The 12,619-nt window shown below is 48.8% G+C and overlaps 2 protein-coding genes across 2 annotated transcripts in view; both read right to left on the reverse strand.

Annotated features, from left to right (window-relative positions):
- The window catches only part of Insr (insulin receptor), a 900,533-nt gene that overhangs the window by 185,919 nt on the left and 701,995 nt on the right, over positions 1-12,619 (reverse strand). The gene's annotated exons all lie outside the window — the stretch shown is intronic.
- Positions 9,305-11,884, reverse strand: Rasl11a (RAS like family 11 member A). Its single transcript, XM_052168351.1, has 4 exons — positions 11,650-11,884; positions 11,291-11,347; positions 11,085-11,164; positions 9,305-9,979 (listed from the first exon to the last, which is right to left on the reverse strand). The coding sequence occupies exons 1-4, from the start codon at positions 11,771-11,773 to the stop codon at positions 9,512-9,514; spliced, it is 729 nt and encodes a 242-aa protein (XP_052024311.1). The 5' UTR covers positions 11,774-11,884; the 3' UTR covers positions 9,305-9,511.

The raw sequence follows: 12,619 nt of genomic DNA on the forward strand, positions 1-12,619 counted from the left end.
TACTCATTGTGAATTTTTGTCTCTGGCCTTTCTCCTCTTGGTGGTAAGCCTCTGGTTCTTGGAACCCCTGGGACTCTGAGGTTACATTCAGTCATGGTCCCTCCACCCCCAAGTCTGCTCTGCTGTGTCCGGAGGAAAAGAAGGCCTGAGCCACTGGGGACAGCTTCCCAGGGCTGGCCAAAGAGAGGCTGACTAGAGAGGGTGGCCCATGGAAAGGTCTCAGGAGCACCTCCCACTGATCCCAGGTGGCCCTCAAAGAAATGCTCAGGGCTTAGCTGGTCATAGAAGCCCGAGTGACACTGCAGAAACCCAGAGGCAGCCTGGCCAGGGACACACACTCAGCCTCAGCCTCATGACAGCCCACTGGGTGGTTCCTCGTGGTACTCACCAAGGTTACTGTGTCCCTTCACAAGCAGCTCAGACCTAGATAAACAGGAAGCCTGCGTGAGTCGGGCTGGGGTCGTGCTGTCAAGCTACAAAGCAGAGATGTCGGGCACTGGTGCAAGCCTGTGAAGTGTGTTCCTCCACACAGCTCTGTGAGCCCTGGAGCAGGGACTCCAGCATCCCAAAGAAGGCGGCATAGCCACAGGCATGTAACAGAGGTAGTGGCCCTAATGAAGGGATTGGGTGTCCCTCACTGGAGGCAGACCTCCTAGGCGCTTGGCTTGTGTGACTTTAGGTCATTGTATGGTCTCTGTGGCCTCAGTTTCCTCATCTGAGACATGGGAGTGATCAAGTTATTAGGAACATCAAAGCAATAGGTTTCAGTGATTTGAAAGTCTTCGCATACCACCTGCTCGAAAAATGTGCATCGAACCCCAACTGGGAGATAATAGAGAGAGGCTGAGTTAGCGAGGGCCCCCAAAGGTGGCCTTTCCTCAGTTACTCCAGTTCTAACAAAGCTATGAGACAAGTCTCGTTAGGGCAGGGCCCTGACACAGCGCACTTATGAGGCAAGGATGGTGAGGTGTGACACCCAAGGTCACCTCCAGGCTCTCCAGAGTCCCCACCAGCAGTAAGCACCTCACCAAATGCAGCCGCCTGGTCTTAAACTTCCCAGCCTTCCATTCTGTGTGCTAAAGAACACTGTGTTCCCCATAAGGGGCTCAGCCTGTGGCATTCAGTCACACCAACAGAAAATGAACGAAGATGCTGGCTTGAAATTGAGGATGTGTCAGGATTAGTATTGAAGGAACGCCTGCCGGGTGGTGGTGGCGCACGCCTGTAATCCCAGCACTCTGGGAGGCAGAGGCAGGCAGATTTCTGAGTTCGAGGCCAGCCTGGTCTACAGAGTGAGTTCCAGGACAGCCAGGGCTATACAGAGAAACCCTGTCTCCAAAAAAAAAAAAAAAAAAAAACTAATTTTAACAGTTTTCCAAAGGAGCCCACCTTTTAGCAAGGGATGGGAAAGAAGAAGAATGATTTTTTTTTCATCACACCACATGTCTTAGCACTACAAATCAGAAATAACTGAATAGCAAGAAGGGCAGATCACAGCTTGGCAGTGGTGGCGCACGCCTTTGGTCCCAACACTCTGGAGGCAGAGGCAGGCAGATCTCTGAGTTCAAGGCCAGTCTGGCCTACAGAGCAAATTCCAGGAGAGCCAGGGCTACACAGAGAAACCCTGTCTCACAAAAAGGAAAACTGCAAGTCACAGCCTCTACCTGGAGCAAAAAGCCAGGATCAATCATCAATCATCCTGCTAGTTTGCCCGCCCTCCCTCCTCACCCCCACTCCCACCCCGCCCTTGCCGTTTCCTGCTGCCTTCCACAGACAGTTATTTTATTCATTTATCTAAATAGATATTAATAAACTCGAGGACTTCTGCTGTGCCCTTCACCGCAGCACAAACAAGGCAGACTTATTCTCTTTTGTTCAATTGACTTATATTTCCATTAATTCCAGTTTGCGCTTCATGGGTCACGCGTGAAGTACTATTGCATGTGTACCGGATACACAGTATAGACATTCAGATTTTATTTGTTCGTTCCTCCAGGACTGTACTGACCTTGTTTATTAAATCATGTACGGTGGAATTAGCAACGGAGCATTGGCACAAGAGGATGGGGAGGATTGGGGCTTCAGAGACAGATCTGGGGGGGCTGGGCTCTCCTCAGTGGTAGAACACTTGCCTAAGGTCCTGGGTTCGATCCTCGGTACCGTAAATAAGTAAATAATAAATAAATAAATAACAACTTACAACCACGGCAGGGAAGGGAAGGGGAGGTGAGGAAGAAGAATTATGTTATTACACTAAAAAACCTAAAATAAGATACAACATAGAGCTGGAGGTTGGAGGGGTGGTGGTGGCGGCGCATGCCTGTAATCCCAGCACTCTGGGAGGCAGAGGCAGGCGGATTTCTGAGTTCCAGGCCAGCCTGGTCTACAGAGTGAGTTCCAGGACAGCCAGGGCTACACAGAGAAACCCTGCCTCGGAAAAAAAATCAAATCCAAAAAAAAGGTAAAGGCAGGTGAATCTCTGAGTTCTAGGTCAGCCTGGTCTACAAGGTGAGTTCCAACACAGCCAGGGCTACACAGAGAGACCCTGTCTCGAAAAACCAAACCAAAAATCAAACAAACAAAAGCCAAACCAACCAAACAAAACTGGAACAGGAAGCAGCAGAGAAAGACAATAGAGTCCTCAGACACATAGCTTCAGAGGTTGCAACCCGTGGTCTTTTTGCCCTGTTACTTCTGGCCTGTCAGGAGGCAGGCATCAGAACAAAAGTGTATAGTACAGCCAAGCCATTCACTGTGGGAGATGGGATGGCTCAGTGGTTGAGAACACTGGTTGCTTTTGCTTTGATTCCCAGCAGCCACAGGACAGATCCTTAACTCCAGTTACAGGAGATCTGACAACCCTCTTCTGACTCTGAAGACACCAGGCATGTGAATGGTGCACAGACATTCATGTAGGCATAACATCTATACACATAAAGTAAAAATAAAAAAAATATATATGAAATAGGTGGAGGGCACATTCACTCTGTCACTAGGAAGCAAAGGAGAATCAAAAGATCCGACTCCCACAATCCCCTTTAGAGAGCATGCCTCTAAAATCCTCCTACTCTGCTTCACCTCTTAAAGTTTCCACCTCCTTTCTCCAATAACAAGATGGCCGTGTGGCCCCGTCTTCAGCACATGAGCCTAGGAGATACATGCCTACAGGTATGTATCCTGTACAGGTCCAAGCTACAGCCAGGACCCTGAGCAGTCATGGTCTTACACCATCACAGGGATGGAAGTAAATGACTTCTTGGAGGATGTAAACACATGGATACTGTCTTCTGCCACCACCCCCCCCAAGTGGTCAGCATCCGGCTGCCTTCCTGTCTAGAGTTCAAGGACTTCTACCCTGGTAGACGTAGACGTTTGGATCTTTTGTGCTGTTGCTTCTTCTTCTTCTTCTTCTTCTTCTTCTTCTTCTTCTTCTTCTTCTTCTTCTTCTTCTTCTTCTTCTTCTTCTTCTTCTTCTTTTTCTTCGTCTTCTTCTTCCTTCTTCTTCCTTCTTCTTTTTCTTCTTCTTCTTTTCTCCTTCTTCTTCTTCCTCCTCCTCCTCCTCTTCCTCCTCCTCCTCCTTCTTCTTTTTCTTCTTCTTTTCTCCTTCTTCTTCTTCTTCCTCCTCCTCCTCCTTCTTCTTTCTTCTTCTTCTTCCTCTTCCTCCTCCTCCTCCTTCTCCTCCTTCTTCTTCTTTCTTCTTCTTCTTCCTCTTCCTCCTCCTCTTCCTTCTCCTCCTCCTCCTTCTTCTTTCTTCTTCTTCTTCTTCTTCTTCTTCTTCTTCTTCTTCTTCTTCTTCTTCTTCTTCTTCTTGTCTTCTTCTTCTTCCTCTTCCTCTTCCTCTTCCTCCTCCTCCTTCCTCCTCCTCCTTCTCCTCCTCCTTCCTCTTCTTCTTCCTCTTCTTCTTCTCTTCCTCCTCCTCCTCCTTCTCTTCTTCTTTTGAGGTTGTCTTAGAAGGAGCATGCCCTTGAATAGCTTCCTTGTTGCCCAACAAAGTCCAAATTCTTAGATTTTTTTTTCTTTCTAACACACAAACCCAACAACTTCCCACTTCCCAATGAGTGCTGTGCCTACATCCTGCATCTCCAAGACAGCCATCCCAGGAGCTTTCAAAAGATTCTCTAAGTGGGGGGGGGGGGGGGGGGGGACAGGGACAACCAGGCCCTTAAGCTCTGTAAGAGCAGCCAATCTGCTTCCTCCTTGAGCCAGTTCTAGGAAGCTGATCGGAAAGAAATCTACAAGGTCCTCAGGATCTGCAAGTAGCAATGCTGTGGACATTAAAAACACAAGAGCCGGGCGGTGGTGGCGCATGCCTGTGATCCCAGCACTCTGGGAGGCAGAGGCAGGCAGATTTCTGAGTTCGAGGCCAGCCTGGTCTACAGAATGAGTTCCAGGACAGCCAGGGCTACACAGAGAAACCCTGTCTCGAAAAAGCCAAATCCAAACAACAACAACAAACAAACAAAAAACAAAAAAACAAAACACAAGAGAGTCACACTCTCCTCTTAGCCCATCATCTGGCCTGAGCCCATGGAGACTGGAACTCCGGTTTGAAACTGCCCCGGGACTCATCTTTTGAGCTCTGTGATCCAAGCCAGTGGCATAGTATTGAATGTGTGCTAGTTGGGTGTCTGATCTTAAATTCTTGCAAGCAGAAGGAGCCCTGACACCAAGCGGTGATCTGGGCACAGTGTCGTTAGTCCTGGCAGTGCTTGGAGTCTCAGTAATTCTTGTGTTTATGTGCACAGCCAAGAGTCATAGGAAGTGACTGAAACACACAAGGATGGAAACAAGCACCTTTGTTCTGAGGACATGAAGCCCTTCTGGGAAGATAAGCCACTTTTCAAAAGGTGATAGAATTCTAAGCAATATTTCTCATTATTTAAAAATGTGTCCCCTCCCACTGTAGCACATGCTAGGCAAACACTCTACAATTGAGCTATATCCCCAGCTCTTATTTTATTTCTTTATTTTTATTTTGAGATGGAGCCTTTCCTAAGTTGCCCAGACCGGCCTTGAACTTACAATCCTCCTGCCTCAGCTTCCCCGGTAGCTAGTATTATAGGTCTGTATCACTAGGCCCTGCTTGAATATGCTTTTAGTCTGAATTATTTAATTTTCTTAACTTTCTCTGTTATTATAGGTCTGGGTAGAGATGCCCTTGGGTGGAAGAAAAATGGTCTATGTTGTAGATTGGATCTAGACTGTTCCCCTAAGATCTTATGTCAAAAGCTTGGGTGCAGGACTCTGATGGAAACTTTGGGAGGTGGGGTCTGATAGTGGGAAGTTAGGTCACTGGTGGCTGTGTTCTTGGAAAGGATCATGGGACTCCAGCCCCTTTCCCTCTCCCTTGATGCTTTTCTGCGTCCACACATCTGGAAGTTCTACTCTCCCATAGGACTTCCCATGGCCTTCTGTCTCCACACGGGCAAAGTGACCATGCACTGAACCCTGGCACTGGTGAGTGAAATCAACCTTTTCTCCTTCTTTTTTTTTTTTTTTTAAAGACTTATTTATTTATATGAGGTCACCGTAGCTATCTTCAGACACACCAGAAGAGAGCATCAGACGGTTGTGAGCCACCATGTGGTTACTGGGATTTGAACTCAGGATCTCTGGAAGAGCAATCAGTGCTCTTAACTGCTGAGCCATCTCTCCAGCCCCCACACCTTTTCTCCTTTTGAGCTGACTTTCTCTAGCATTTTGTCACAGTGCTGGAAAGCTGTCTGACCCAGGCTGTGGTCACCAGCAGCTGAGCTGTCAGGTCTTTGCCATCACTGCTTAGTCAAAGTTACTTAAAACAGATGTTATTTTGCAGATGTTATCATTTGTTCTGTTATAATTTTCTATTATTTTCCTTTGGCACACACACCAAAAAATAGTATATGCATTCATCATATGTTTACTGAAAATGATTATCCCTGGGCTGTGGAGGGAGGTCCCCCAGAGTACTTGCTTAGAATGAAGCCCTGGGTTCAGTCCCCAGGATCCCATAAAACTGGGTGTGGTGGTACTTGCCCGTAGCCCCAGCACTCTAGTGGTAGGGGTAGAAGGATCAAGGTATAAATGGAATTTAATACTAATTTAGGTTACAAGCGACTGTGCGGAAACAAGACAAAACAATGTGATGCTGGCCCTTGCCTTTAGTTCTAGCACTCGGGAGGCAGAGGCAAGCAGATCTCTGTGGGTTCGAGGCCAGCCTGGTCTACAGAGTGAGTTCTGGGGCAGCCAGGGGTTATACAGAGAAACCTTGTCTGGGAAACCAACAAATAACAACAAAACCAAGACAAAACAAACTAAAATAAAACCTGCTGGCCAGTGGGTCTTAGCTGAATGTAGCTAGTGGTATGCAACGTCATAACAAGGCAGTTACTGCCTCTGGGGGCATTCCCTCTGACGTGAGTGTTCCAGACAGGACCCCCTGGGCTATACAGCCTAGGAAAGGCAAGTCAGACCCAACCCTAACATACATGTGACGTGAGTCATGGAAGAATTGTTAGTCTGTCCTCACTTAGGTAAAGACTGGGAGAAAGTAGGTGAGAGATTTGGGTCAAGGTAGGGAGGCATGGATGAACCTGGAGAACACTGGGTAAGGCGCACAGTTCTCTTGGTTGCTATCCTGGGGTCTGTGAGTGTGTGTGTGTGTGTGTGTGTGTGTGTGTGTGTGTGTGTGTGTGGAGGGAGAAGATAATGAAACAGCAGAGGTGATTAATAATCTTTCTACCATTTCTCATTTATATTGAATGCCACAGATAAGGGAAACCCAGCACTTACGTGTTTTCCGTCACGGGAATCAGTTAAAAACTGCAGCTATGGGGTTGTTTTGGCATGAAAAATGAGAAAGATGTTGCTCGGGGGCTCAGGAAATAGGCTTGTTTGATTTTTGTTTGATTGGTTTGTTGTCGTTTTGTTTTGTCGTTGTCCCCCCCACCCCAGGGTTTCTCTGTGTTGTCCTGGCTGTCCCGTGTGGGTGTTTCTGTGTGCATGTAAGTCCGTGCCTGTGTATGCAGTGACTGTGGGACCAGAAGAGAGCAACAGATACCCAGGTTACAAACAGTTGTAGCCTGCTTTATGGGTGCTGGGAATCGAAACCTGGGTCCTCTGGAAGAACAACTTGTAAGCCAAATCCCTGAACCGTCTTTCCGGCCCCTTGTCTGGGTTTTGATGCTGAGTCTGGTGGAGAGCCCTAAAGTCCTGGATAAAGGCACAGGTGGGACTTTTAAAGGAAGAATGTTGACAAACCTGGTGCCTTATAGTGTGAGGGGGCATGTAGCTTTAAGAGAATTTCAAGCGCACATGCGCGTAGCTGCTTTTATGAAGCTTTTGTTAGGAGAGTATCCCCGATTTGCCTCCACTGTAACATCCCGCCAGATCTTACACATGAGCACTCGAAGGGAATGCCGTCTCCCATAAGCCTTATCAGATTCCATCTGTGAGTTAGTCAGTGTCCCACTTCTGATCTCAGCCACAGGATTTCAAAATATATAAACGAGTTTACCAGCACCTAGAGAGCAGAAGCTGTGGCCAGACTCTCTACCCCTAACAACTTCCGGAAGAGCTCCGCTCAGGTTGCAACCATGTTCAACCTTACTCTTCAACACCTGCACCTCCCTCCTCTTCTGACTCGGGTATCCGGTGACCATATCATGGAAAGAGCACAGGAGTAAAGATTTGCCTGGGTGGTGCGGGGGTGGTGCGGGGCGTGGCTCAGTGCTAGAGTGTGAGACCCTGAATTTAACTCCCAAGACCTCCCCAAATATGACAGGCCTCAATTGAATTATACTCTTTTTTTTCTAGTCTCCAGAAGGGATGGAGACTCCAACAATTTGGGGCCTTTCTCACCAGGCAGTCAGTGCCCCTCGCCCACGCAGCGTGTTCACTGTGAAATCACTTCCCACCACTCTCCCCTTCTGCAGGCACCATGAGCTCAACCAGAGTGCTCTTTGGTTCACGAACTCGAACTCCTACTTTGATCATCTTATTTCCATATACAGGGACGCAGGAAGGGAAGGCGAATGAAGGCCACTCCGGAAGTACTGACTTAAAGAATCCTGCATTCCAGAGCCGGGTGGTGGTGGCGCATGCCTGTAATCCCAGCACTCTGGGAGGCAGAGGCAGGGGGATTTCTGAGTTCGAGGTCTGCCTGGTCTACAGAGTGAGTTCCAGGACAGCCAGGGCTATAGAGAGAAACCCTGTCTCAGAAAAACCAAATCTAAAGAATCCTGCATTCCGGAAGAGCTCACCTACTGACTTAAAGAATCCTGCAGGAGAGTCTCTTTCCTTTTTTGACAGCGCAGGGGAATCAAACCAAGGGCTTTGAGCACACAGTAAGCATGCATTGTACCACTGAGTTCTGTCCCGACATTTTGAAAACAATTTAGCCAGGCAGTGGTGGTGCACGCCTTTAACACCAGCACGTGAGAGGCAGAGGCAGGCAGATTTCTGAGTTCAAGGCCAGTCTGGTCTACAGAGTGAGTTCCAGGACAGAGAAACCCTGTCTCAAAGAACCAAAGCCAAACCAAACCAAACCAAACAAAACAAAACCCACCAAAAACCCAAACATAATTTATTCTTATTTTATGTGCATGGGTGTTTTTCCTGCGTGTCTGACAGGGTAAGGGCGTTAAATTCCCTGGAACTGCAGTTTCAGACAGTTATGAGCTGCTGCTCGGGTGTTGGGACTTGAACTCAGAACCTCTGGAAGAGCACCCAGAGCTCTTACCTGCTGAGCCACCTCTCCAGCCCCCAGACACTGTTTTGCATTGTTGCTGTTGTTTTCTTTTCTTTTGTGTGTGTTTGGTTTTGTTGGTGGAGTCGCCACGTATATCGTTCACGTGCCCTGACGCTTGCGCCTAGCATGTGGCAGCGGCCCACCCTGACTTTTGTTTTCATTTGTGTAAATGAATGAATGAATGAATGAATACGGTTGTAAGATTTTGAGCGGTTCCCAACATACCAACCACTGTGCTGGAAAACCAGTGTGAACTTCCTGACTCTGAAGAACTGCCCTAATTAAGGACATCCTGTACTTATTCAACCTTTTCCCCTCTTTCCCTCCTCCACAAACCTCTCTCTCTCTCTCTCACACATACTCTCTCTCTCTCTCTCTCTCTCTCACACACACACACACACACACACAAACACACAGCCGACCCTCTGCGCGCCTCACTCTCTACTGCAAGAGAGTTCGGACTCAAGGCCAAGCACTGAGCACTTGTGAGCTCTGATGCAAGCAAGACTGCTATAAAAAGACAAAGACATTCAGAAAACAAGGGACAGTATTGCCATTTTGCCTTTAATGGAAGAGTGGCTAACAGTTAAAAAAAAAAAAAAACTCTTTAAAAAAAAATCCATTGTTTGAATTTTCAGAAATATACATACACTTGAAAGCCAATAAAGTCATTATAAAAATAAACTCTGGATATGTTTTAAAGGGGGAAAGGACCAGTCTTTGTGGCAGCACAAATGCTTAGTAATAATAGTAATAATAATATACCAGTCTATCTGAGATGGATCACCCCAGCGTGGAGGGCGCCTTTGCTTTGGAGGACAGGGCCTGCCGGAAGCGCCTCTTCAGGTCCTGCATGTTGGGGGACCGGGGCCGGGGGATGATAGATGCCCTCCTCCGCTCCCCGCCCAGGCTGTGTAACTTGCTCACTTCTTTGCAGAGATGTTGGAACACATCACAGACGTCTTCGTAGTTTTCGCTAGTAGAAATCTCAAGGAAGAGACTGCCTAGCTCGTTAGCTAGCTGAAGCCCTTGGTGGGTCTGCACCTGCCGGGCATGCAAAAGGTCTCCTTTGTTTCCCACGATGATGACGGGGGCTTTCCCATCAGGGTGGACCTTCCGGATATGCTGGTACAGGGGCCGGATGGACTGGTAGCTCTCATAGTCCGTTATGGAATAAACCAGCAGAAAGCCCTCTGCCCACTGCACATATTTGGACAGAGAATCCACCATTTGACTGAGGCTGTCTGGGACCTGGGAAAAGAACAAAATGGGACCTGCTCAAAGAAGCGCAAACGTGGATGCTGGAGTAGCCCTTGATGGAACACTGGACAGAGAAACCACTAAGCACAGCTGTCTGGTTCTCCTTAGCTTCTGCAAGAAGCTTTTGATGCAGAAAGCCTCCGTAAGTGTTCAACCTGGATTATTTTCTGAGCCGGGTCTGAAGTGGACCGGTAACCTACTTTTTCCACAGGCAATCTCCAGTGAGCTCTAACCACTTAAGAATAATTACAGACCAGAATGGCTTAGTTTTCAGGGAACTAATTCATAACAAACAAAACTCTGGAAACAGCCCAACATAAATATCTATTCCCAAGCCCATAAAAAAATATTTTTAGCAGTCAACTTCTTGAGAATGTTGCAGAAACAAATTCCTTTCTCTGGACTCCACTCAACCTTTTCCTCCCTAGAAGGGCTGAGCAATTAGTTAAGTCGCATTCCACAACGATAGCCAAAAGGTTATCTGATTGCAATTACTGCCTTGAGAAACGCCCCCCCCCCCAGATTCTTTTTGCGGGGGAGAGGGATAGCCCTGGCCAGGAAGCAGACCCCCTCCCTCCAGAATCCCACCTACTCCTTGCGTTTTTAATGTGGTGCTGGGAATTGAATCCTGGACCTTTGGGTGAAGGCTTACTACCCTAGTCCCACAGCTGAGGTTTTCAGATTGTTCCTGGATGCGCTCTGAACGTGTTAATACCTGCCTAGGCAGCCCCAGGCAACAGTGGTCAGCCAGGGCTACTGCTGGGATGGGGGTGGCTCAGCCTGTCATCCCAACACTTGGGAGGCTGAGGCATCAGCGATTATAAGGAATCCTAGGCAAAGCTCAACTACAAAGCAAGTACTAAATACACCAGCCAGGGCTACACAACTAGATGCAATCTTTAAAATAACTAATTAAAAGTGGCATTTAAGAGGAAACTAGTTCTAATGAATCATTTCTTGCCACCTAGGAGGGCATCCAACATCCCAGTCCTCAGCTCACCTTGCGCCCACACATATGTATTGGACATGCTGAGACATCTCACTGAGAGCCTGGAGCCTCAAGGTCAGATATAGCTGCATCACATCCCCTCCTTACCTGGATGCCTCCTGGAGTGTCCTGGATCTGTAGGGATAACTGGTCCCCCTCTACATAGACCAATCTCGAATACAGTTTACCTGTACAACGAAGAGGAGTTTGCATCTAAGTTCCCACGGCTGGATGAGCAAAAGAAAGAGCGAATAAAGGGAGGCGGGGAGAGGACAAACAGATACAAGAGCCAGGGAGCAGACAAACATTCTAACCTGTGTTGGGTTCGTAGTCGCCGATGAATCTCTTGGTCAAGAAGCGCACAATCATTGCTGGAAAATGAAGTAGGAAAATCAGCTGAAGAAGTGGGTCAAGGTGGTCCAAACTGGGCCCTCAAAGGAACAGCACGCCTCTCCCCAGGTTCCCGGGACAAAGCCCGGCCACCACCGAGTGCCTCCCCGCGGAATGTGATGGACCGGTCTGGATCGACCCTCAACAGGCGCCAACCCGGTCCAGAGCTCAGAATTGGACTGCTGAAGCAACAGGCGGAAGGGTCTCCCTGCATCCCGGCATCCCTGCGGGTGGGGACCCTCCGCTGTCCCTGGGCGATTTTGCGCGCCTTTGTCCCACTCACCGCTCTTGCCCACACGACCCGCGCCCAGCACCGCCAGCTTGATGTCCTTTGGCAGGAGGTAGTCGGAGGAGGACTCGGGGATGGGCGCCAGCAGAAAGTGCCCAGACATGGTGAGCGGCCGCATGGACGCGTCCCGAGACCACGCTGCAGGAGAGCGGGCTGGATACGCGCGGACACACAGCGCCCTGGATGTGGCGCGGCCAGCGATGCTGCCCAAGCTCTTGGATTTTAAAGAGCACGGGGAGTGCGGTGGCTGCCTCTGGCTCCTCCTTTTCCCCGCCCCTTCCTGGAATGGTGGGAGCAGCTCGCCAGCAGGGGACTGTCACCCGCAGGCGTGCGCATCCCCAGGCTGCCTGACGCGCTCTGCCCGCCCAACTGCGCGGGTTCCTGCTGGTGGAGCTCTGGGGAGGCCTTTACTCAAATTGTATTTGCCGGGTCTTGGAGGAAGCCGCCAGCCTGGGCCATTAGCCTGGAGCGGGAACCAGAGAGTGGAGCTAAGCCTCCGAAAGAGCAAAAGCTGCAATTGGCTGGATGTTTCTGGGACAATGGGAAAGAGATCCCTGTTTTGAGTCTTTGATTGTCAAACAGTACTGATGAGAACCCTGACTTTGATCTTCAGCTTCCTGTACACTGAGTGTGGTGGCACACTGGCCTGCTATCCTAGCACTTAGGAGGCAGAGGCAGGAGAGTCAGAAGTTCAAGGTCATCCTTGGCCACATTTAGGGTTTGAGTTCGAGGCCAGCTTGGACTACATAAGACCCGGTCTCATATGTAAGCAAACAAGCCGGGCAGTGGTGGTGTATGCTTTTAATCCCAGCACTTGGGAGGCAGAGGCAGGCAGATTTCTGAGTTCGAGGCCAGCCCGGTCTACTGAGTGAGTTTGAGGAGAGCCAGGACTACACAGAAAAACCCTGTCTCGAAAAACAAAAAACAAAAAATTAAACAAACAAATACATAAATAAATTAAAAT

The sequence above is a fragment of the Apodemus sylvaticus genome, chromosome 22, assembly GCF_947179515.1.
Source record: "Apodemus sylvaticus chromosome 22, mApoSyl1.1, whole genome shotgun sequence".
NCBI lineage: Eukaryota > Metazoa > Chordata > Mammalia > Rodentia > Muridae > Apodemus > Apodemus sylvaticus.

What these genes read in the sequence shown, in the direction of transcription:
- Rasl11a (XM_052168351.1), bottom strand. Translation starts at nt 11,773, where the DNA reads ATGCGGCCGCTCACCATGTCTGGGCACTTTCTGCTGGCGCCCATCCCC. An exon ending in GGGTCGTGTGGGCAAGAGCG is followed by an intron (nt 11,348 to 11,649) that starts GTGAGTGGGACA and finishes TTCATTTTCCAG; the next exon opens with CAATGATTGTGCGCTTCTTG. An exon ending in ACACTCCAGGAGGCATCCAG is followed by an intron (nt 9,980 to 11,084) that starts GTAAGGAGGGGA and finishes TTCTTTTCCCAG; the next exon opens with GTCCCAGACAGCCTCAGTCA.